We start from the raw sequence: 26,249 nt of genomic DNA, 5'->3' as shown, positions 1-26,249 counted from the left end.
ACAAGCTAGCCATCCTCCTATAATAGTTAGCAGCACTGGACAAGAGAGTCATCGGTCCTGGGAAAGAAGAAAATAAGAAGAGGACTACCTTTGAAAAGACAAAAGCAGCTTGTTAAACTTGCTAGACAAATCGGATTTATTGCTACAGCATGATGCTGTTTGTTAGGGTTAAAGAATGTGGGTGCTACGCACTAGTTTAATGCATGATGTACCCTATACTATCCATGGTAGAAGCATAAACCATTCCAAGTACAATAATAAAGCCCCTTGTATATTTCATGAATTGTGAGAATGACATGGCGACAACATTTTTAAGGATCCCGAAAGCCAATTTCTCTCTTCTTCTTTTTAGGGGGGGCAGAACTACCACAGTTGCACTGATTCAAAATTTTAAAATAAATAAAACTGAAAAAATGCCAATAGATAACAAAATCTCAGCCAAACAAAGAGAATCTAGATGCAAGTTAAGGCAATACAAATTCTACGTTATAGGCCTCATTCCAGCTTTATCCGATCCATGTCATTTATCACCCCTTCAAACTGTATCATAAAGGAAAAGAAAAAAAATCATGACAGGCGAAGTTAAACACTGTTGTGAAAATAGGAACACCAGCAAATAAGAAAATGAGCATACCTTGACAATTTGCCGCAAAAAGTAATCACCATATCGCTTCACTGGTTTGGTGTCAACAACATGAATCATGTCCTGCAGTAGTAAAGCATTGTTTGAGAACAAAAGAGCAGAAATTTTCCAATAAATACCGCCAACTACTTCTTGCCTTTCCATAGTATATCTTGGAAGTATTTTAACTTGCATTGCTTAGTTGGATGTAATCGGCACATGCACACGTCAAACATGAGTACATGAATGTATGGCTTATGGTGTGGGCACCACAACTCAACAACAGCTATGATGGCGAAGAATTGGTTCTCGCCATAGTCAATTATATCATGGGAACCATGATTCTGTGCTATGATGACGAAGAATTGGTTGTTGCAATGGTAAATTTTCTCATGAATTGCCGAAAGGCTCGGTGATTTGTTTATTCAACGTTGTGAATAAAATCAACAAGTCCAGCTAGTTGCAATGGTCCAAAGAGACTATCAAAACTCCAAGAACATGCTAATATGTCAATTTAACATCATATTAAATTCCATGCGCAACTTAAAAAAAGATCAACAACATAGTCACATGCAAAAACACATACCTCATCGATGTAGAAATCCACATCAGCATTAGATATAATCTTTCCCTCGGAATCAACAGCATGAGTCTTGTGCTTGTATGTCATCAGGATAGTCCTGTAAGATGTAACAGCAGCATGTTCAAGACATCATTTCCAATCATTAAAGGTTTAAATGAAATAAGCCTATGGAACAAAAACCTCACCTTAAAGTAGGTTCATCCACTTCCATGTAATTCGCAAGCTTCCCAAGGGATATAGTAGAATACACTTTTAGGAAGGTTCGAACACCTGACAACAATTGTTGCTGTTTTACTTCGTAAAGAAACAGTTTCAGTTGCAGTCTGTAAGCATCCTGCAGACATAAACAGCAATTTGTAAATATCATGTGCATGCAGAGGCAGAGAGGGTTCAAGGTTGAGGGCCAAGCAGGTCAACTGCCAAAATGCTTGGTTCAGCCTACATCAAAACAGATAGAATGTCACTTCCTCGATATGCAGACATTACCTTTTAAGAGAATAAATTAAGAGGGAATCCTAATTTCCCAATCCAGATAACTCACAAAGGGTACAGCTGTGTCTAAACCATATGGAATTTATAAGTGGTATCTTTGTCCATATAAAACATATGGCAACATGAATCAGATGATATTATTAAAAATACTTGTAGGAGAAAAATATGCTGCTTTAGAATGGTGTGACCACTGTCACTGCTATTTTCTTCCCTTCTACTCCTATTTCTGGCATTAAGAAAATTCTAAGTATACACTTTGATATTATGTTAGCATATGCATCACTATAACAAATTTATTTTAATAACATACAGCATACCTCAACTTCAGTGAAAGCATGCATATATAATTTAATTTGCAAGTGATTTCCAAATAAGTTAGATGGTCAATGACAAGAGTACCAAGAAATATGTGTGCTGTTCAAACATTCCTGGTAGCTCTGTTCATGTAATATGTGAAAGCATACCTGGTTGTAGTTTACAAGTGGTTCTTCAAAACTTGGAGCTGAGGGTGTAATGAACTTAGGGCATGCATAAGAGAAGAGTTCATCGTAGAGAGAAAATGCCTCATCATCATATCTTTGCATTCTAGCCATCTTTTCACCATACTTCTCCCTTAATTGTGCATTGACTGTCTCATCCACAAGCTTCACTTGTGGGCAAAGTGACAGACAAATTGCCAGCAAAGCATACATCTGCTCATTCTTCTTTAATATCTGCTCATACTGTGGAGATTTCTGATGATACTGCTTAGTCTTGTATATGTACAGGAGAATTTTATTGAATTCACGAATAGCATCCACATACCTATAAAAAGAAACAAAAAAGATGTTTGACATTAAAAGGACAAAAAAAAAAGGTTTCATTCAGGTAAAGCCCAGAACAATATTATATATGCAAACTAATAAACAAGAAGAAACAATGGGACTAACCTAAGAGATTAGATATTTTTATCCTTGGGTTGGAATGAGAATTGGGGAGTATGATTGAGAGTTTAGATATGGACTAAACAGGCTCACTTATTGTCTGGGAATACTCTAGTCTCTCTACTTCACATGGGTTTTTTTTCAAATGTAATTCATACAAACCTGAGAGTTACTGGTATGATAGACTTGAGCAAAATAGACCAACTCAGGGGAAATATAAGGATGGAGTCTTAAAACAAGAAAATGAAGAAAGAAAACAGATATATGCTGATGAAAAACCATAGTTAGTGCGTACCTCCTCAACATAAGATTGGCAAAACCATAATGGTATATTGTAGCAATGTGGCTTCCTATGACACTGGTATAGACACCCTGTTGACTAATGTCAATGGGAAGCAAGCACTTCAGGCCAGTATGATAGTCACCCAGGAGGCAATGAACTCGCAGCAAACCAACCATACTGAAATACCCCAAAACCTTCAAGACATTACTGCCACCACTATAATCATACCCATCAGTAGCAGTGAATTGTTCAATACCTTCCTTCTCCTGCTCCAGTATCTGAATGATACTCGACTTCTCCACCAGTGCTTGCAAGAAGTTCAGCACTCCATACACATTCCAAGCCTGTACGTACACAACCCTTTAATTCTAATCCAATAATCCAAAATTAAATCCAACAAAAAACATCTGTAAAATAGCATGAGTCTAGTAATTATCACATTATAGCATCCATCAACATAAGCAACAGAAGGGCTCGTTTGGAATTCCTTCTTGGCTCAAATTTCATTGCTCACCCCATGTTTCCCAAAGTCAAGATAAAAGGTGCAGTATTCCATTCAAGCAATAAAAAACAACCTTCCTAGTTCTAATTTTTCCTCTTTTCTGTTATTGTCTCATCAATTTTTATGGGGTAAATTCCAATATCTCATCTCTGTTGAAAAACTAAACACCAATTCCCAACAAATAAAAGCCACAAATAACACTAGACTTAAGCATTGTTTCTCGCATCACAACTTCTGGGAAGAATGCGTCCTACAATTCACTGATTTATTTCCCTTTCCTTCCACAACAGCACCCAACATTGAAACAATAAAAAAATCAAATTAACATTATATAAAAAAGCCATCCCCAAATTACAAGCAACGAAATCTTTACCGGATCAAATTGCCTCAAAAGGGCAATCTCTTGCTCAGTCTTGTTCTTCATCTTAGCTCTATACTGACAAAAACTCTGAAACTGATAAACAAACTCATCCACCATATCCCATAACCACTGATTCGGCAATTGCATGTTCACCACTCCATGCAACACCACCTATCAAATCAAACAAACAAAAATTGTAACAATTATCACAAAACAGAAAAAATTGAAAAAAGAAAAGGAAAATAAATAAATAAACCTGAAAAAGACCACAATAATTATCCCAACTATCAATCCGCTGTTTAAGAGTAGGCGAAAGTCTTGCATACAGATGCCTAAACCACATCTCACGATAAAGCAAGCAAAAAACATGATCATTGTCGACATAATTTGCGACCGCGTCGACTGAAGGCCAAGGAGTGTCTTTGAAGAGATGGTCGGAGAGAGTTTGGAAAGAGGTTTCATACATCTGGTGAATCTCGTACACATTTTTCTCTCGTATGTGTCTGTATAAGTGTGTTACGAAGGACTTGACGGAGTCCGGGACGAAGTTTGGGTCGTAACCTTGTGGACCAGTTTCTTCATCGTGTCTGCTAGGAGCGTCTTCGTAGTCGTACGATGCTGCCATGGTTGGAGAATTAGGGTTCGGAGGAAGCAGATTAGGGAAAGATAGAGAGGGAAGAAGAAGATGGGGGGAGTGGGAGAGGCAGCGAGGGAGAGAAGCGGGGACGCACACTAGGGTTTAGTTATTACAGTTGGGCTTTTTAAAAGTTGTGATAAGGCCCATTAAGATTTTCCTGTCTTGAGAAGAATTGATTTTCTATGTTGCTCACAGTTTAAAGAAGAAATTTAATATATTTTTTGGGTTGATTTATAACAAATTAGCATTGTAGCTTGGTTGAAACAGGCGAGTACCTGTGTGAGGTGCAAATATTTTCTAAATTATGATGGTAGGCAAGCTTGGTTGGCACTTTGCTGTTTTTTTTTCTTTTTTCCTTTGGTTTTATTTATGAACACTCTAGAAAAAAAATCATGATATTCATTTACTTTTAAGTTTTGATATGTTTTTTTAAATATTATTTTAAGTTTATATTTGAGTTTTAATAAAAAAAATTGCTATTATGTATTTATTTGAAAATAATAATAATATTGACAAATTATTCATGAAAATTTAATTAAAATAGGTGTTTTATTATTAAAAAATTTAAATTTATTTTGAACATGATTTTATTATATTTATTTATTTTTTTAATCATAGTTTTAAAATTTGGTTCAGTCCACACAGAACTAGAATCAGATTAGGTTTATAAAAAAAATAAAAGAAGGCAAAAACTCAGGGACCCAATCAAAAACTAGATCGTAACTCGTTAACTATTTATTTTTTTACAAAAACAACGTCGTTTTGTTTTATAAAAGAAAATAAGGGTCAACCCGGGATAACCCAGTGACCTAATCAAAACCCGTGATCCAGGTCTTGGGTCGGATCGACCACCGGGTTGAATTTAAAAACTATGCTTTCAATTATACAAAATAAAATATAAATATATTATTTTAATTTTTTTAGTTTATTTTAACAATCATAAAATATATTTTTTAGCATAAACAATTATTTCAATTGAGAAACAAGATGCTTGTTGAGATAAATAATAGATGTGTTCACAGAAAAATTTATCTTTATGAAATAACATATTAAAAGTAAAATAATATATATATTATTTATTTTATGTTAAATAATAAATAATAGCCGTTGTAATTAATTCCAAAATAAATATTCAAAACCTATTTTTTTATAAATATCTAATTTTTTTATATCATGGAGCAATAATATATACATTTATACCCACCCAATGCCATCCCCGGTAATAAATTTAGCCAACGAAGTCACCTGAAAATTCAGCTGACATTTGGGATGTGGCGGTGTAAAATGAAATCGTATGAACAATCTGCTTGCTAGACCTGGAATTCTCGAGTTAATCAAATCACTAGTGGAATGTAAATGCTTGCTTTTTCATTAGCTCTGGAGCCCAACATAAAAACGTGAAATCAACATTGAATTATTTACAACCTACATATCTACGATGACTACTCAGAGGCCAAAGGTGCGACAGAGGGTATAGTCACATGGACATCATCATCAAAGCCATGCACTCACTGTTCGTCTCATTACAGTGTCAGCAGCTAAACTGGCTTCTGATAACCATCAGTTAACATGACAAGCTCCATACAGCCTCGATGCTGGACTTGAGAAAACTCTGCAAAAAAGCTACACATGCCACTTGACTTCAAGATCATACTCTTTGTCTGTTAGAAGAAGAGCGAGTGATTTGAGGTGATTCTGAATAATTGCCAGGTTCGTCTTCTTCATCAGAAGATAGGAGGGACGACCCCATCCAAGTCTTGAAACCTTCATTAACACGTCTTTCTAGATCTGGAGTGACCACCATGGTGTTGGCTTCCAACATTTCCAGACCCAGGTTTCGACCACCAAAATCACTCTCGTCAAGAATCAGAGCAGCTTTCCTTCTTAAAAAGATGGCAGTTACTGCATATAAAATGACTAGCCCCCATGTTGCAATCTCATAGCACCAAAACAAAGGCAATGAGCAACTACTCCCCAGTGTCAGGAGGCTTGAACCAAGAAACAGCGCAAGGAGACCAAAGATAATGGCAAAGACACTATTCAAGATGGACAGACATCGCACCCCACCTATATGTCAAAAACAGTTAAAAGATACTCATCAATAGAATAATTGGGCAACACCTCTATGTAACATACAGAAAAGCAATATCATGAATATGCTGAAAGGGCAGGGCTTAAATAGTTAATCTTTGTTTCACTTTCCAGCAATATCATGGGAATTAGTTCAGCAAAATGAAGAGAGAGAAAAACAGGTTTACGGCCAGAATTGGCTTCCGGCAAGCAATTTGCAGAGCCAATCATCCATGATCAAGTCTTTTCAAGAATACTAGAAGTCAAAAGAAGGCCATCCCATTCTGATTAATCTAGAGGATTAAAGTAATTAACGAGTCCATTGTTCCATTTGTTTATCATTTTGCTAGGAAACTGCAGTAAGCTTCTTGTTAATTTCATAGCTATGTAGCAAGCATTAAGCAACAAATGATTTGCTAAGAAGTCCTTATTTTATCAATTTCAACAGCAGTCTGTCAACCCATTGATTCTTCAGTTTCTAACTTCATAAATATTTTGGATTGCACAAATCAGTGTTAATGTCATTCAGCTGCCTCCACTTTATTTCTTGATCTCTTGTTGGGAAAAATGTTTGGGGGAGTGAAATCATTTGCATCTCATAAATCTCTAAGTACTGGCTAAAAAGAAAATGAGGCGATCTGTGGTGCATAACAATTTTTAAAATAAAACATCTTGATTGCATCAAACTCGGTATCTGCTCATGCAGGTTTCCAGACCTAATTAAGTCACTACACTCGTGAAAAAAAACAAATGGCGGGAACCCATTAATCTGTAAGTGTCTAGACCCGACTAATTAATGCATTGTCCTAAGCTGTCCAATTACCAGATCTGCTGCTGTCACCCAAATATACAATGGGGAAAGGAGTTAGAAGGTCTGCTGGTGTCTAGATCTGACTTAATAAAGCATTGTCACTACACTTGTCATAAAAACAAATGCCCGGGAACCCATTAAACCTCAAGGCAGCCATTGCAAAGGACACCTAGTAGAATGTTTTAAAAAAAAAAACATAAGGGTTCACTGATCCAAAAATGTACTCATGCATGAATCATCCATCACCAAAGCCTTATTGTAGATACTTCTAAAAACTAATCACCCATTTTATTGCTCATCTCCTTAGCAACCCAATGCTGCATGAATCAGAACTTTAAAGGCATAGTGAAGCCACTTAGGAAAGCAAAACCAGTATATCATATGATATTAGCAATTCAGGTGTTATTCTGGCAAAACTTACTAATCCCTCCCTTCTTACTGTGCCTCTCATAGAGCATGTTTTGCCTTTTGTCGTCAGCATTATTGGTAAGTTTGAGAGAAAAATCATCAACCAAACATGAGTTACACTATTCAGAACAATAGCAGCAACCAACACTTGAAGCACCAATGAAAAAAAAAACCTACTAAATCACGTGTAAAGAATTATTTGTTTCCTTCTTTTAAGTACAATCCTAAAACCTAAATCGCCAAACTAAGCCCTATAAATAACTACAATGGCATGTTTAGACACTGAAAAGACTCTTAATGGGAATACCACAGACCTTGCAAATATTTAGACTACATCACTGGGGCAACAAAATTAGAACATACCCCTTTTTGAAGAACAGTAATTATTTTCAACCACCTTTAAGCATCCATGTCTTGCTGGAGTAGAATAAGCAACATTCATCCCTGCATCATGCATAAAACCATGAGATTCTGGATAACTGAGAAAACAAGAAGCGAACCCTTAATGCCAAAACAAAAGACCCCCACACTCATTCCCCTAGTCACACACAATAGGAGTATTTATACAATCAAGATGTTATCCACATGCCCATCTCTATTTCAATATATCGGTCCTGAATAAAAGTTCCATATTCCATGCTTCTTTCTATTAGATAATTACATCGAGCAATCTATCTCCAAGACTGACCATGTCAAGTTTACATTTAAATCCACTGTACCTCTTAACTCAAAAAACACAAAACAAAATGCCAGAAACTTTTAAGTCCAAAAGGCAATTTACCATATCACTTTACGCAAATGGCCATACTCTGAAATGAGACTCTAATCATTTCCTTTTCAATGCTCAATACATTTTCTTAAACACAAACTTTTAACTATCAAAATGCAAGAAAAGGCAATATACAATAAGCCATTATCATTATCTAATATAAAAATTCAAACATGCTCTTTCCCATTTTTCCAAAAAAAAAAAAAAAAACCCTAAAAGCTAAACCAAATACTAAATTGAAATTTCATTCAATAATTAAAGTACAGTTGCATTTTATTCCATAAATGGAAACCAATCCTCATGAACAACCAAGTCCCATTAAAACACACAATTAATAACACCCTCCATTACCCAAAAATGGAAACAAAATCTACTAAACCCCCCCAAGAAAAAATTCTTACCTGCAACAAGATAGGCAAGCGAAGCCAGGAAAACAATCATTGACGGAACAAAAACAACCATCCAATAATAATCAACAGTCTCCTGATCCGTTAAATAAAAGGCACCAGGAAACAAATCCGAATCCCCGCCATTTTTTATCGGCAATGGCTGTAATCTGTTACCGTTGCAAAACGATCTCTTCCCATTATCGCCAGGAAACACGATTTTTAAACTCACAGTCGTCGAAACAAAAATCACTAAGCAAATAGTTCCCCCTGTAGAAATCCATAATGGTCGCTGTAATTTCACCCATGCTCTGTCTTCTTCGCGAAGAGATTCGTATTCGTGTTTCGGCATGAAAGCTTGCCGTAATGCGTCGCTGATTAAAGCCATTTCAGATCGGTGACGTTTAGGGTTTGTGGAGTGAATAGAAACAAAAAGCAAGCATGTGATTTGGATTTTGCGGGTTTGTTATTTTAATTAGGAACTAATTGAGGTCAGTTGCGTACAAATGACGTTGATTTTAAGGGATTCGACGGTGAGAATAGTGCCTGATTCGTGGAGAACACGGTGGCGTTATGGTTGTGGTGTGCGGTTGCTTTGGTTATTTTTTTTATTTCTTTACAGGTGTTGCGGGTTTTGGCGGGGTTTCGCGTGCGGTGGCGCGTATGATTCTAAACTGGAGGATTCGAGATTTCTTATGTTTGTATACAAGGCCGCAAGAAGTAAGAAAGGACACCGTCAGGATTTTTAAGATCTCTGTTTGATGCTTTTTTTAGATGTGGTTTCTTTAAATGTTTGTTTGTCATTAATATGTACCTCGAAAAAAAATATTTATGCTATTAATTTTGTATCATTTTAGGACAATATGTTTTGATATCATTTTATGATTTTGTAATTATTAAACATTTATATTTATATTTTTACAACATTTTGAGAAAAATAATGAATTTCTTCAACAATTATAGGGAAAAAAATGATTAAGCAATATTAAATATTGAATAACCACATACTTAAATCAAATTAATATGACTATCTATTACTTTTACATAGATATTAGACTTGGTTTGGAATTCCGATATTATATATATATATATATATATATATATATATATATATATATATATATATATATATATATATATATATCCACACACACACAAAATCAATTTAACTTTTTTATTTATTTTTTTAAATAAGAATACTTTCATAAAAATATGTAGAAGTGTCATGAAGTTACTTCTAAATTATTCAAAATTTATAAGTACAACACTAGTTATGAAATATTACCTTTGTCCGACAACATAACACAGTATAGTTGCCACAACACAACAATAATCAGAGGAAAAAAATACAATGATTGAACGGATTTTAAAAAAAAAAACAATAATCAGGAATTGCTATACGAAAGAACGGTAGCTAATATATAAAAAAGGCTATGATTTCATTGAAAAAAATAGAATTTCAATGGTATCCAATAGAAAATATTTCAAATTATTTTTAACTTGATTTACTTGAATGGACTAAAAAATAAAATTTAAGAAAAAAAAAGTAAAAAAAAAGAAAAATAAAATGCAATAGGTCAAGCACGTGTACGAGCCTACGTGTCTAGCCCATCCAAAAAAAATATGACTCACAAGTGAGGTTTTTTAAAAAAAAAAATTATATGAGTGTTGTCCACCCTTTATTTTTTTTAAATAGAGCAAACAGCGCGTCATCTACTGGCCTGATTTCCAATGACAAGATGATCTTTGGAAAATCAGGCCATGAGTTTTTTTTTTCCAAAAATTTGATTCTAGATCTATTTTAACTTAAAACACCATAAAAACCTTTATAAACTCATTAATGATATAAAATAATCCTAAAGTCGGTCCAAAATTCAAAATGAACTTGAATTCAAAAAAATTATCAAACTCAAATTTACCATTTACAGTGATGGGAATCGACAAAGAACACTTAAGCAAGACTCCCCTCATCGAACGAAATTCGTTGATATAAAGATCGATTTTTTTCGTGGCCAGAATAGGTATCAATCAAGATTTTTTCTCTTTTTAACCGGAATGCAACTTCTCTCTTGGAGTGTTGGACCCAAATCAAAATTTCAAAAACCAAAGCGCCTGAAAAATAGAAATTGAAAAGTATAGAGATCAAAGTAGATTTTTTGCACGAACTTAACTTTAAAGTTACCACCTATTTTCCATGCTTTTCCCATCATGGTCCTCCATCTTTTCACTATACTGTTTTTTTTTTTACAAATTAAAAAAAACTAAAAGAGCTCATGAAAACACTGTATATTTACTCTATTTTTACTGTGGATTCTAATAATGTTTTTCGTTTTAAAGCTCTTTTTTTCACAGGTTTTCTCACGCGTTGTTTTAACTCTCATCTCTTTCGTTTTTCTTAACTTCTGTTGCTTGAAAAGAGTTGATGAATGTCCACCACATTTATTTTTTCAACTTTGTCTCCTCTCTCTTCTGCCCTCTGTTTTTGGTTCTTGAAGAGTAAAAACTCACGGTGAATGAACAAATACATCAAGCCTTGGCCCTTCTACATCAGAGAATGTAAGTTAGGGAAACACTTGGTGGATGAATAATTATAATTATAACTACATTATTATTATTATTATTATTATTATATTATTATAACATATACTAAAACTGCTCAATGTTTCACGGTGCAGTCCACAGTTCACAGTGAAACGCTGAGCTATCTTTTTTATAAAAAAAAATTTGTATTTTTTTATGCCTTCATGGGTTTTTTTTTTTGGTTTTTTTTGCGTTTTATTCTTTTAATGAATTTTTTTTGTTTAATTTAGTTTGTTAATGTTAATTTTTTTATTTAGTTATCAGACTTTCATGACACGGATCCCGGGTTTGACTAGTTAACCTGATTTAACGAGTTAACCCGAAATTTTTTTTAACTTTTTTCTTTTTAATTAATTTTTTTCGTTTAGTTTAGTTTGTTAATGTTATATTTCTTTTTATTTAATTATCAGACTTTCATGACACGTATCTCGGGCTTGACGGGTTAACTCAGTTAATTCTGGGTTAACCCGTCAATTTTTTTTTCTATTTAGTTATCAAACTTTCATGACGCGAATCTCAGGTTTGACGGATTAATCTGGTTTGAAGGGTTAACCTAATTAAAGCTAATTGATTATCTATTTGGCCACAAAAAAACACTTAATCGAGGAGAAAAATAAACTTTAATGATAAAAAAAAAAATTCTCCGCAGCAATCCACAATAAATTATAAGAGGATATAAGTGCATTTGGCCATAGTGTTTTCTATAATATTTCAGCCCATTTCCTATCCCTTTACAGTATCTTGTTTCAAGTTTTCATGACTACGACAATAATAATAAAAATAATAATAATAGTAATAATAATAAGAGTACATTTGATACGAAGAAAATAACTTTTGATACAAAACAAGATAGGTGGGATTAAATTGAAAAAGGCATCACAAGTTGATATCCTATCTCCTGTTTAATGCACATTAAACTCGATGAGAAAGTATAAAGATATTCTTGTTTTTTATGTTTTTACAAAAGTACTTGTCAAAAACAATTATTTTCTTTATTTTTTAAATAATTCTTTAATTTTATCCGTTATTACAATATCAAAAAGACATTTAGCTAGAATTCTGGGCCGTATAACAAACGGGTTCCAAGGAAGTGTTTGGTACATCCAAGCTTCAGAATATCATCGACTCCATTGGAGACCCAGATGAATAGCGTATTTCATAGAAAGAGATGGAAGCTCCCAATAAGTTACCAATGCCAAAAGGAGGGGCATGTTTCCAGATTGTATAGAGAGCAATCGATCCCATTTAATTCTATCTAGACATCACCAACTCTTGCGGCAACAAAATCACATCACAGCATCTCAGATGATTTTGTTTCCAAGTGGCAATATGCTCCTACGCAGGGAGCGAAAGAAGCGCCATACAAACTAAAATTTGGATTAAGTTGTTTATTTGAAACCATTATCACTCTTTCAATTCTACTCCAAGCTCTGAGCTCAATTTACAGTATAGCATTGCCATTCTTCCTATTCCATGCCCGGCTCAGAGTAGGAAGAGCTGAAGAAAAATCACCATAAAATAGAAGAGCACTCTCAAAACGGCCTTGAAGATCAAATCCCACACCAGACACTACCTTTCACTTTACTTGCACTAAATGGAATCAGTGCCACGCTACAGTAAACAGGTTCTGAGGCAAACCAGAGAGAGCTAGCTAGACATATTTCCTCGAAGCACTACCCTTAGCCCATTTGAAATTCTTTCTTCACTCAACTTGATTTACTAATATTGGCCAAATTCAACAGGTTAACAACACCCCTCTTCAGAAAAACTCAGATTAATAGCAAAATGTAGAATGGGAACCGTGAGTGGAACCTTGACACCCTAAGAATACAAAGCACTTTATTATTTAATAATTTCATATGCAAGCATGGACAGAAAACAAAAAAAAAACATGTGGATTCAGATGTTTTCTACGAGTTGCATAAAAGAAAAGGACACAGCCCAATCATTCACTAGATGGATCTCTATTGCGGAGTCTATAAACAATGCGCCCTCTGCTCGAATCATAACGACTCACTTCAACCTTGACTCTATCTCCTGGCAAAATCCGTACAAAATTCTTGCGTATCTTACCAGAAATATAACCAATAATCAAATCTTTATTGTCTAGGAGGACCCGAAACATTCCATTAGGTAGTGATTCGGTGACAGAGCCTTCGTGGGTCCATTTCTGTTCTCCAGTTGGATTGGCCTTTGCACTGGTAGAAACAGGAAACCTTGAAGAAGTCGTAGATGTTGTTGTAGCAACAAGGCCAAAGGAGTGTGTCGTTCTGGTGAGTGATTGGCCAAAGAAGACTGTTGTTGGAGAAAGATTTGTGGGTTTCGTTGAGAACCCAGTTGCTGTTAGAACATGAATTTGAGTTGCTGTTGCTGATGCTGTTGAAGTCATTTTTTGAGGGGACAAGACAGAATATCCGGGGAAATTTTGAGAGTGAGAGAAGGTCTAACCCTAGAAGAGATAAGGCAGTGTTTGTGATAGAAAGAAAGAGACTCTGCTATCATTTGGAGATGATAAGGAAGCCGAGAGGGAAGAGGAGGGACCCTGCGAGGCTGCGACCGTGATCCTGTTGGGCCCAAGCTGGAACATAAGGCTCTTGGGCTTGTTCATTTTTCAATGGGTGCCGAATGACATCCTTGATATATATATATATATATATATATATATATATATATATATATATATATATATATATATATATATAACAATTTAACAATTCAGTGCCAAAAGTTTTATTTTTTTTTCATTTTATTTATGATTAGTTACACATGGATCACCCAATAAATTATGAATTACCAATGTTTCATAAATTAAAATATTTATATGTTGAAAACATAAAAAATAATAAATAAAATCACAACACGATTTTCATTTTTTTACAATGATCCAAATCCATGTATAATAAAATTAACGGATCTGAGATGAAAAACTTTATAATATTAAGGAAATAGTTAATGATATCTTATTAGTTACTTCATGAATATATCTTGAAAAAAAAAATAGAAACAAAATGAAGAAAAAAAAATAAAATTCATGATCCACAAAAAATGATAAAAATATCTACACTTAGAATTTTTTTTTATCACTATTTTTTTATGTGAGTCCGAAAAATAGCTAATAGAATATCACTAGTTATTCCCTTAACACCGTAAAAATACTTGAATGAGATTCTTTTATATTCATTTTTATTTTATTAATTTTATGTAAATTACTAAATTCAAATTGAATGGGCATGATTTTAAAATATAATAAGATGAGCAACAACTTAGCTATATATTATTTATTTTCTTTGATATAATTTAAATAATTGAATTTAAAATCAACTAAAAGATTTGGAACAGGGTCTATCATAAAAGAACATGGGAATATTTAAATTTGAAATTGAGAGATTTAACATCGAGGGAAGATTGTGTACAATTTGAAAAGGTTGAGGACGACATTGGAGAAAGATCAAATAGAAACCTTTACAACAGTACGAGGGTATAATTGTAATTTCTCTTTTTAAAAATAATTTCTCACTGGCAAAATTTATAAACAAACGACTTGCCTTAATTTTTCTTGGAATCCAGACACGTGAAGTCAGCAACAGCATGGTTTAGAGCAATTCAAATCTTCATCGTTGATTGAAAAAAAATGAATTAGATTGGTAGGAAAAGGAAAGCCGATTATACGATCAGCCACTATTTGACGGAAAGCTCTGCTCTCATTGGTTTTCTTCTCCCATGGATTCTCATTCAACTTCTCTGCCAAAACCCATTTTCAGCACTCAAATATTAGCATAAACTGCCTGGACTGTGGACACTTGAATAATTCGTGTCTAATACCAAGAAATCTTGCATTTCAAAGACTTGGGTTTATTTCACAATTAGAAAATCGAAGACTGCTAGATGTTCTGGTGAGTCGTATATATATCATGCGATTATGGCTTCCTTAGATCCCTGTTACTAGTTTTTCAATAAATTATAAAATGTAAGGCTTTTCTGTATACTTCATCATAATGAAATCTGTGTTACAAGTATGGAGCAATATATTATTAATTAAATTTGATATAACTTCATCAGTCCCAATAAAACCCCCACAATTTGCCACCATGAAGAGTGTAAATTACCTTCCTAATGTGCCTTCAAAGATGGAAGCAGAGTAGAATGGTGCATATGCATCCATTTGGCTGGATAATGATGGATTCATCGCTGAAGGACGACCTAACATGAATGTGGCATTTGCTGCCTAGGAAAAAGACCTTCTGATGGCTGCCTTTGACAGAATTTTGAGCGGGTGCACTGCTAAGTGAGTTTTGACGCTATCAGAGGAGCTGCTAAGGGAGGGTAAACTCCATGGAATAAAGGTAAAAAAGTGACTGTAGAGGAAGGAAGGAAGGCTGATGAGATCATGATGCTTATTGGCAGTGGAGAACCTGTTCTCCCTGTGTTGCAGTGGGACAGTCAGATCTTTGGTGATGGTGAACAACATCCCTGCAATATACTAAGCATCCTTCAAACTGAGATTTACGTGGAAGCGTGATGCTAGGTTGATATTGAGCCATCATCTTCTATAATTGATCGAATTTTTAGTTGTTTCTCTTCAATTCATAGCAGAAAACTAGGACACTTCCAAGTTTCAACTAAATCAATACGATGCCATCCATCGTGGGCGGCTCTTTAGCCATGGTGAGCGCATGGATGTTTTCTTGTTGCTGTGTTTGATTTTCTTACGACCAAAGCTTTGGCACATCTGCTGTACCATATATCTGCCGTGGTGCTTTAAGGATTTGTAGGTTCCATGTGGTAGGTCCCTTGTGAAGACTGCGAGAGCTAGATTCAGAGGAAAACTTTGGTACAGCAGTTGTACTGGGTTTTCTCCCTCTTATTTTTCCACCATAAATATCCAAGTGCACTGCATTTGTGCATCCTGCAAGCCATTTTCCTAAGATTTATATCTTGGCTCGAACCTTATCATCAGGCCCCCCTGCGGTCCGAGTGCTGGTCCCTCAACTCCATTATTATTTTTTCTTTTTTCGGTGCTGGAAAGTGGACTTCAAGCACAATAAATAATATAAATTATATATTAAAATTTTATTTAATAACTTAAATTATTAGATTAAAATATTTATTTAATGTAGTATCATAGTTTTAATAACCGTTCCTATTCTATTTAGTAAAAAATTAAGCACAAGATTGTATGTATTTTTATAAATTTGAAGTTTAAAGGGTTTTTCACTTGAAAAAATGTATTAGAGAATAATATAAATTATATCTTAGGACTTTATCTAACGGCTTAAGCTATTGGGTTAAGATGATTATTTGACACTGTTCAACCACTGTTTTTTTTGCATAGCTTGATATTGAATCTGTCTATTTTCTATATATCAATTAAACCTGTTTTTGTATTTAAGTAAATTGATTCAAATTTCTGATTCAATAATCACTTTATAAACTTGTGGATCCAACATAGAAAAGTCAAAAAACACAATTTACAATCAACTAATAGTTCTAATCCATTTGTTTTTAAAATAAGTAGTTTATTCTAATTTTGATAAAGTTTATTTGACAAATCTCGCTCGAGTAAACTGTTTATAGATACGATTATTATTAAGAGACGGGTCAATCTTATACCGGGGCAACATAATCTAGATTTAATAACAAAGATTTTCACTTTCAAATCCAAGGTAATCTTCATGGAAGGCATATAAAAAAGAGAAACGATTCTAAATTTCTAACCCTACCTTTTCTTGCGGAAAGAAAGAATGTCTTGACTAGTCACCAACGAGCATCTTCAATAAAAATAAAAAAGCTAAATGGATAGCTAAAAATAAAAAACTAATATTTTAGTTTTTATTTGTTTATTTTTCATACTCCAAAAAAAAAGCCAAACAAAATACTAAAATGTATTTTCTTTGTCATAAATGTTATTCCTACATATCTCTCAAAAGAACCAAAACTAACAAACTGGGGTCAACAAAAGAATAAACCAATTAAATCTAGCCATGTGGAAAAAAATAATATCAAAATCATTAAAAAAAATAAAACACTTATTTATTACATTCTAATAGAATTGGCTTTTCAAATGGCTTTTTTCCATTGAAATATACATAATAAAAAAAACTATATTTATATTATTCAAAATATCATTTTATCAATTTATCTTTTTAAAAATAGCATCTCCTAGTAGATAATGCTCCTAGGGGCACTATTGTATGTGCATGTCTACAAATCAGCTAAATTGTTGGAACACTTCCGTATGGCATCTAATCAAGGCCATGATGATCATGGAACCTTAAAAAGGAGTACTGATGAATCAGAGAAACAGACAGGTTGCATCAGCATGTGGTGGACGGTACTGGACACTTGTGCCGGAAACCGCATGAGTGGAGCATATCTAGTCATGGTCCTCAATAGTATAGTTATTATCTAAGCCATTGCTTTGCAAAAAGTGATATGCTTCTTTGTCTTCTTCTCCTTCTCTCGAGGACTAGAAGATGCCATTGTCATGGTAGGCTATTCTTCAATGGGGTTTCATGGCTTGAAGCTTTCTTATCCATTGAGATTGCAGAGCTTTCTGCTTCGAGACAAGAGACCTTAATTTGGTCCTCTTTTTTCTTTCTTTTTCTTCTTTATCAGAAAACGATGAAAGACTTTATTTCACTTTCAGCATTTTTAAAAGTCTTAATTTTATGATTTGAATTATTTCGAGATTCTAGTATTGAATTCTAAATGAAATTTAATATTTTTAAATAATATAAAATATATTAGGTATAAACTTATTTGATTTTACAATTTAAAATAGTACAAATTTAATTCTAAAATTAGTTTTTTTTAATATGTGAATTCAATTTATTTATAAATTGAAAATAAAAACTTCTTTCAAACAACATGTTTTTTCTTTAAAAATTACATTTTATTTTTATTCAAGAAATAAAAATAAATAAAAACATATGTAAAATAAATGTTATTACTCGGTAGGAAATAAATGTTAAAAATAAATATTTTTTTATACAGGTCTACTAGTATGTTTGGAAGTATGGTTGTAGTTGCTTTTCAAAGTGTCTTTCACTCGGAAATATATCAAAATAATATTTTTTAATTTTTAAAAAATTATTTTTGATATTAGCGCATCAAAATAATTTAAGAACATAAAAAAATATTAATTTAAAATAAAAAAAATAAAAAAAAATAATTTTTTTTTAAAATATTTTTAAAATACAAAAACAAGCAAATAAACTGCTTAATACTTGATTGGAAAAAAATATAATCATGAACGCATAACCAATAATAATAATAATAATAATAATACACATAATTTCCTATAAAATATTTGGTGTTAGGCTAGGTTATTCACGTGAAAAAAGGATGGGATTTGTATATTTGATAATGGGTTAGATTTTGAAAAATAAATCAAATCAAATCATTCAATTTCTTATTGAAACTTTTAAATCTTATCCCTTTTCTCTAAATAGAGTTAATAAATCTTTTAAACATTATCATAAAATAAATTTTTTTTTTGTCTTTAAATACCACCTTTAATCAACTTGTCATTTAACAGCAGGTAAAGAGTAACTATTGCCCGTAGAAATCACCGCATAAACGATACAAACCGTTGGATTGCAAATGGTCGGCTGATCAGCAGTGAACTAAATGGTAAGGTACATTTTAGCCCTTATATATATTAAGAATATTCCATTTTAGTCTCCATTGTATGATAATTCTTATATTAACCATATAATTTATAATAATTTTAAATTTTACTTTACTGTTGAATAATTGTACTATGGTTGTATTTGTTCTTACAGTCCAATCATGTTGTTGAAAAATTTAAATTTTTTTACATCAAATTAATTTTTTTAGTATTTTTTGATCGTTTTGATGTGTTGGTATCAAAAATATTATTTTGAATTATTTACAAGAAAAAATAATATTTTAAAAACAATCTCCAACACAATTCCTAATCTTAACTTAACTAAAAATGTCGATTTCACCTATAAGATTTATTGAATAACTGGTGTCATCTAATCCAGTTTGATTAATTTTTTTAATTTGGGTTGACTATACTACAAGTGAAAAAAATCAATTCAGTTTAACTAGATTTAGTTATCCGGTAAGGTGTGAAATTCAATTAACTCATCAATGATTTATTTATTTTTTATTTTTTTAATATATGTTATATCAAGAAAACCCAAATAACTTTTTCTTTAGTTTTCAATCTATAATGGCTACTGCTATTGTATAAAATTAATCTTTCTTCTTCTACACAATCATAATATATCATAAGGTCGATCTTAAAGGCTATTTATTTTTATGTTGAAACGTTTTATTGTATAATATATTTTTATGGTATTTTAAATTTAAACTTTGATGTAATGTATGGATTTGAATATTGGTTTTATATGAAGCTCACCTTTTATTTTTTCCTGTTTTTCAATTTGAAGATTTTGTGTATAATTATCACATATACAATAAGAAATATAAAAATAGAAAGAGATAAATAAGAAAAGGATGAAAAATGCATTTATTTAACATCTAGGAGTAACATTAAATTTCTTTTTAAACCAACAGGACTAAAAATAGGAAATCTAGAAAAAGAATCCAAAGTGGAACGTTATAAAATCTACCAGGGTCATAATGTAGTTTACCCTCTACTAAATTATGGCACAACTATCTCACGCGTGTCATCATCTTAATGGTCCACCATTTTCAAATAATCCAACTGAAAAACTTGGATAACAAAACTTAAATAACAAATTCGCTTCTTAAAAAGAAAAGTCGAAAATAAAAAAAATCTATGGAAAATAAAAAAGAAACTATTTGATTTGTGCTTCTGCTAGAGAGAGAGAGAGAGACTTCTGAGAGAGAAAGGATCTAAAGAGAGAAAGGGGAAAAACACCTAACAGAGAGAGCGAGCGTTAGTGCGTTAGGTTTCTAACCGGAGTTTAGGAGCCGGAACTGAGTGCGATCTCGCCGGGAAATTGGTGTCAGGTGGTAAAAATTTAGGATTTGATTACTTTATTGATTGAATTTCTAGAAGAAAAATAAAGCAGAGATGGTGAATTCTATGGTGGAAAGAGCCACGAGCGACATGCTGATCGGGCCTGATTGGGCTATGAATATCGAGATCTGTGATATGTGCAATCGCGACCCTACGTATGCGCCGCAGCACTTGATTCTTCTCTCTTGATTTCGTGTTTAAGCTTTTTTTTTCATATATAATTTTGTAACTCATTACTTTGTAATTTAAATTGATTTGTTTTTTAATTTGTAAATGTTTTGGATAAACTTCTTTCTTAATAATTTGATCGAACAGTTGATTCTGATTAGCTGAGGAGAAAATTTCAATATTTTGAACCGTGTTATATTCTCGTGGCTAGTTATTTTTTTTCTTTTATTTGCATTTTGAATAAATTATAAAGCTTGCTTCTTGTCGATCTAAAGACTAGGAACTTTTTTAGATTGCTTACGTTTTAAATTTTTTGGTTTGATTTGGATTACCAGGCAAGCGAAGGATGTTATCAAAGGAATAAAGAAGAAACTTGGTAGCAGGAATTCAAAAGTTCAACTACTTGCCCTAACAGTAAGCTTGGCATCTCTTGGTTTCTTTTTTCACTGGATGAATATATCTGTTTACTTTATTCAGTTTATGTGATACGAGTGCAATATAGTTTTCAGCATGCTTGTTACATTAGGGTTCTATTTACTTTTTTTTTTCTTTTTCTTAAAGGTAAATTGAATCAGTGTTAGGTTTTATTAGGAGAGTGTCGTGTGTATAAGAGAATGAGCAAGCAGGTGCAGTGGAATACTTGGCACAAATTGGCCAATTTCTGAAGTAGAGTATTATGGTGTGTTTGATTGAGGTAGAAAGGTGAGATCTGATTGTGTTAGGCGAATTTGGGTTTGGTCCGAGATCCTTTTTTTCTTTTGCCTCGGTATGGTATTGGAAAATGAAGTCAAATTAGTTTGTACTGTAATTCTCTTTTTGAGAGAGTGATGGTATGATTAGGTGTAGAAGGTAGTAAATTTGTCGGGGATGCTGTTAATTTAGTATTAATTGGATCACCAGTTTTCTCAGTGTAACATTGCCACTCTTCTGGTCATTTTTTAACAACCCTGTTTCCAGAGGACTAAGTTTGTTTCAATTTTGGTCTGGGCGCTTCTAGCTGTTAGAGACAATCATAAAGAACTGTGGGGACATTGTACATATGCATGTGGCAGAGAAAGATCTTCTTCATGAGATGGTCAAAATAGCTAAGAAAAAGGTGAGTGTTTCTGTACATATCTTGTATCTGTGTCTTTTTCTTTTTTGTAAAAATTGTTCATAGTTTGTGTTATGCTTAATTGTAGCAGCCTGACTTTCATGTCAAAGAGAAGATATTGATTCTGGTAGATACTTGGCAAGAAGCTTTTGGTGGTCCAAGGGCAAGATATCCACAATATTATGCTGCATACCAAGAGTTGCTGGTGCGTTTCCTTTGATGTTCCTATGATGTGTTCCTTCAGCCACATTGATCCTAGTTGGCATAGCTGAATAATTTGTACATTTCATTATGAATCACCAAACAAGCATGACTTTGTCATTTCATTGCCAATACTCTGTTTTACAAGCACTTCTGATCATCATAATGTGGCTGTTTTGGTTTGCATCTCTAAGTGAATTACTCTATTTCAGCGTGCTGGGGCAGTGTTCCCTCCAAGGTCTGAGAGCTCCGCACCTGTATTCACACCTCCACAAACACAGCCTCTGTCATCTTATCCTCAAAATCTGCGCAGTATTGAGTATCCACAAGGAGCGGCTGAATCTTCTGCAGAGTCAGAGTTCCCAACATTGAGGTATGCCAATGACAGTTTTATTTATTTATTTAGCAAGACATTGTAAGTTGTTCATAGCTTTGGCCTTTCTTTGGCACTTCCTTTCCTTGGCATATGCCTGAATGATGAACCCAAAACTTTTTTTTATGGTGGTTGCATTATTTTTATTACATCCTGTGTTCTATGGTTGTATTCAGGGGTTATTTAAGATGTGTGTTTGTTTTAATTTTTGAACTTCCTTTCACTAGCATGACAGAAATTCAAAATGCTCGGGGTATCATGGATGTTCTAGCAGAGATGCTAAATGCATTAGACCCAGGGAACAGAGAGGTACATTTTCCAATCCTTGGGGTAGTTAAAAAACTTGTGATTTATTTAATTTGTCAGGCTATCTTAAAGTCAACAATTTTTTACTTTGTATTTTGAATTCATTAGTTCTTAAATGTAAAAATTGCATGTTATCAAGTGCTTAAAACTTCCTACACTCACATGTAAATTAGCTTAGTGTGAATCAAGATTCTTAATCTCATTTTCATTTCTTAAACCAGTGAGTTTTCTCCTCAATTTGCAGGGGCTTAGGCAGGAGGTTATAGTTGACCTAGTGGAACAATGTCGTACATACAAGCAAAGAGTGGTTCATCTTGTTAATTCTACTTCGTAAGTTCCATTCTCCTTTTTTCTTGTTTTGTTCGTCTATAATGTTTTCCGGTATTTTAGAAACTTCTCCTGTATTCGATTTTCATGGTGAGTGGTGTCATTTATGTGCGTGCTTGTTGATATATGAAGTTGGTGTAGAACAACAAGAGGGAAAGATACTAAGAAGATTGAAAACCAAAAATCCACTAGGCTAAACACTTGAAATCTACAAGGAGCACTTCTTGAATCCCCAAGAACCCACACATTTGAAATCCACAAGAGCTGGCCAAATTTCACTATATAGCTTTTCATTCATCAAAATAGCTCACCCATTTCATAAATGTGTGTGAGGCACACCTAAAAATTAAAGATTTGTAATTAAGATAAGGAAACAACGAAATCCTTTTTAATATTAGATATTAATTAGCCCCATTAACAGTGGAAGTCCTAAATAGTACAAATCCTAAATAATAATTTCCAACAGTGTATTATTGTTTGGCTGGCTTCTGGCGTGCCAGAGTAATGAGTCTATTTTCTGAATCTAAGGAGGACGTAATAACATCTAAAATTAATGGCATGATGTGACCTTTTTGTTTTGAGATAAGGTTTGCATAGGTTGTACTGTATTAATTATATCTTTATGAGCGGGGCAATATGCTAGTCATAGTCTAGATTTGTTGCGTAGCTTGATAGTATTGTTGCTGGTTGTGACTGTTATTGTCAAACCTGCACTGGAGTGACTGACCAGTTTGCTAGATTAGTCATTTTCACAAGAGGTAGAATGAGATGAGTTGGTTCAGAATGTTGTGTGTTTGAACCCACTTCCTGTATTAAATGCATGGTGGAACTACTGTTGACATATTTTGCTTCATAATCTGAACTTTCTTTTTCAGGGACGAATCCCTACTTTGTCAAGGATTAGCATTGAATGATGACTTGCAGCGAGTTTTAGTCAGGCATGAATCCATTTCTTCAGGAACTTCTGCCCCAGGTCTGGCAGAAAAACCAAAAGCTGAATCTAGTGGAGCACTTGTAGACATTGATGCTCCTCTAGTTGATGCTGGAGATAATAAGGACAAAAAGCCTGATGGGGGGTAAGCAGATTTATTCATCTGTTTCTTATCTATAGAAAATGACCAGATAAGCGTTGTGAATTATACATGAATTGATTGCCTAAGTGCGTGTTTGGTATTGTAGTGTAGGATGCTTTTCAAAAGTTCTTTTCATTTGAAAATGCATCAAAATGATGTTTTTTCAGATTTTATTATTATTTTTGACATCAGCATATCAAAACCATCCAAAAACAACTAAAAAAGCATAAATTTGATGCCTTTTCAAGCGAAAAACAATATGAAAAGCAGGTTGTAATGCAAAAAGAAGCACTCACTAAGCTCTCATTCAATCATGGTGGTTGTGTGTTGATAATGTCTTGTTATCTTATTGCCATAGTTTTCTTTTCTTTTCTTTTTCATTTCCTTTTGTTGGAACTACATTGTCTGTTAAATTAGGCTTTTAGGATAATATGTTTGTGGTTGTGAAGTTAAGCTGTCTTGGGACTGGTTATGAATCTGGCTATATGTACTGCGCTACTTGCCTGCCAAAATTAGTAATGATTTTGAGGATATTGAATTCATGACTCAAAGAATCACTTATGGAGTCACTCATTTATTATAACCATTTGATAGCCTTCAGATTAGTTTTGTGAAACATATCTAGTTATCAGCTCAAATAAGGTTCCAACCAACGCCCGCAAGAAAAAAGATCTGGCATGAAATTCTGAACTGGTCAAGTTGAAATGGTGTATGAAAATTGTTTAACTTTTGTCGAGGTATATGGCTGAAAGTTGAAGCCAAAGTTTTAAACTCGTAAAATTCTAGTATGAGATTTATATTATTTGACTGTGAGTGAATATTTCTGCAGATCAACTTCAAATTCTCAAACACTAAACCAGTTGTTACTCCCTGCACCTCCTGCAACTAATGGTCCAACTACTCTAGCAGCAGCCAATCCCAAATTGGACCTGTTAAGTGGTGATGATTATAACTCACCAAAGGCTGGAACCTCTCTGGCTCTTGTTCCTGTAGGAGAACCACAGACGTCCACCCCTCTGTCACAGCAGAATGCACTTGTTCTGTTTGACATGTTTTCTGATAGTAACAACGCTCCAAATACAGCCAATACACAGCCCACCAATCTGGCAGGACCAACCAATTCCTTGACTCCACCATTCCAACAGCAACAGAATTTTCAAACACCAGAAGCTGGTGTTTACCTGAATGGAAATGCCCCGAATACAGGATCACCACGATATGAGCAGTCAGTATACATGCAAGGCACTAGTCCTGCCTGGAATGGACAGCTTCCCCAGCAGCAACAGCAGCCAGCCTCACCAGTTTATGGTGTGCTTCTATTTTCAAATTAACTTTTGTTCCTTTGAAATAAATTTTTTTGTTGTTGGGTTTCTTGGACTGTCTTAGTTTTACTTATTTTAGTGAATAAGGTTTCTCTTTATTACTATTGCATTGAAATTCATGAAGCTTTCACCTTGGGTTGTTGAAAGGTGCTCAAAGTAGTGGAGCACTGCCTCCACCCCCCTGGGAAGCTCAGCAAGCAGACACAAGTCCAGTGGCAGGCGCTCAATACCCTCAATCAATGCAAGCTACTCAGATGGTTGGCATGCATTCACAACCACTGCCTAGTGGTATGTACCCTCATGGCCCTCAGCCAGTGGGTAATGAACATGTGGGTATGTACATGCAGACTGCACCGAGCAATCAGTTTTTAGGCATGAATCCTCAAGCAATGCAGGGAGGGCAGTACATGGGTATGTATCCACAACCAATGCAAGCTGGGCCGATGGCTTCAATGTATCCTCAGCAAGTGTATGGCAACCAAATGGCTGGATATGGGTATGGACCGCAGCAAGGGACACAGTACCTTGATCAGCGAATGCATGGACTGTCTGTTAGAGACGACAATGGCTTGAGAAACTCATCTTACCAGGTTCCAACTTCTTCCTATGTGCCATCTGGTAAGCCTTCCAAGCCAGAGGACAAGCTATTTGGAGACCTAGTAGATATTTCAAAATTCAAGCCAGGAAAATCCACTCCTGGGAGAGCTGGTAGCATGTGAAAACATGATTGGTTGCATTTTTTTTAAAAAAATTTTCTTCACCATCTGGCATCTTATTTTCCAATTTTTTTTTTTAAATTTCAATATATATATATATTTTTATTTTTTTTCTTTTGGTCTATTTTGGGTCCCATATTTGTGTTTGTTTGGAAATCATGTACATTCTTTGTAGAGAGAAAAAAGAAGAAGCTGATGCTCTCAATTAGGTTGGATTTATGATTTTGGGTTTTTTCAACAGTTTCAACTTGGACATCTTTCTGAAA

General features: G+C 33.9%; 4 protein-coding genes across 5 annotated transcripts; 1 reads left to right on the top strand and 3 right to left on the bottom strand.

The window, feature by feature from the left end:
* Positions 1 to 250: 250 nt before the first annotated feature.
* Positions 251 to 4,521, bottom strand: LOC7471539 (uncharacterized). The gene is made up of 8 exons (XM_002308579.4): positions 4,023 to 4,521; positions 3,779 to 3,937; positions 2,916 to 3,247; positions 2,162 to 2,501; positions 1,391 to 1,539; positions 1,209 to 1,302; positions 635 to 706; positions 251 to 540 (listed from the first exon to the last, which is right to left on the bottom strand). The coding sequence occupies exons 1-8, from the start codon at positions 4,389 to 4,391 to the stop codon at positions 496 to 498; spliced, it is 1,560 nt and encodes a 519-aa protein (XP_002308615.2). The 5' UTR covers positions 4,392 to 4,521; the 3' UTR covers positions 251 to 495.
* A 1,162-nt stretch (positions 4,522 to 5,683) lies between these two features.
* On the bottom strand, positions 5,684 to 9,609 carry LOC7471538 (uncharacterized). The gene is made up of 3 exons (XM_002308578.4): positions 8,863 to 9,609; positions 8,056 to 8,136; positions 5,684 to 6,470 (listed from the first exon to the last, which is right to left on the bottom strand). The coding sequence occupies exons 1-3, from the start codon at positions 9,233 to 9,235 to the stop codon at positions 6,052 to 6,054; spliced, it is 873 nt and encodes a 290-aa protein (XP_002308614.4). The 5' UTR covers positions 9,236 to 9,609; the 3' UTR covers positions 5,684 to 6,051.
* Positions 9,610 to 13,240: 3,631 nt separating this feature from the next.
* On the bottom strand, positions 13,241 to 13,964 carry LOC7495709 (translation initiation factor IF-1, chloroplastic). Its single transcript, XM_002308577.4, has one exon. It carries the CDS (start codon positions 13,814 to 13,816, stop codon positions 13,373 to 13,375), a length of 444 nt encoding a protein of 147 aa, XP_002308613.2. The 5' UTR covers positions 13,817 to 13,964; the 3' UTR covers positions 13,241 to 13,372.
* A 6,211-nt stretch (positions 13,965 to 20,175) lies between these two features.
* Positions 20,176 to 26,249, top strand: LOC7495708 (TOM1-like protein 9). Of its 2 annotated transcripts, none has more exons than XM_024604157.2 (10): positions 20,176 to 20,559; positions 20,908 to 20,986; positions 21,570 to 21,668; positions 21,757 to 21,870; positions 22,079 to 22,239; positions 22,467 to 22,548; positions 22,790 to 22,875; positions 23,748 to 23,948; positions 24,775 to 25,253; positions 25,415 to 26,249. In XM_024604157.2, exons 1-10 carry the CDS (start codon positions 20,459 to 20,461, stop codon positions 25,984 to 25,986), a joined length of 1,974 nt encoding a protein of 657 aa, XP_024459925.1. In that variant the 5' UTR covers positions 20,176 to 20,458; the 3' UTR covers positions 25,987 to 26,249. The 2 variants fall into 2 exon arrangements, with proteins under 2 accessions (XP_024459925.1, XP_024459924.1); XM_024604156.2 differs by having other exon boundaries at positions 21,754 to 21,870.

Source organism: Populus trichocarpa, chromosome 6, assembly GCF_000002775.5.
Source record: "Populus trichocarpa isolate Nisqually-1 chromosome 6, P.trichocarpa_v4.1, whole genome shotgun sequence".
NCBI classification, from domain to species: Eukaryota; Viridiplantae; Streptophyta; class Magnoliopsida; order Malpighiales; family Salicaceae; genus Populus; species Populus trichocarpa.
This window is presented reverse-complemented; position numbering and strand designations above follow the sequence as displayed.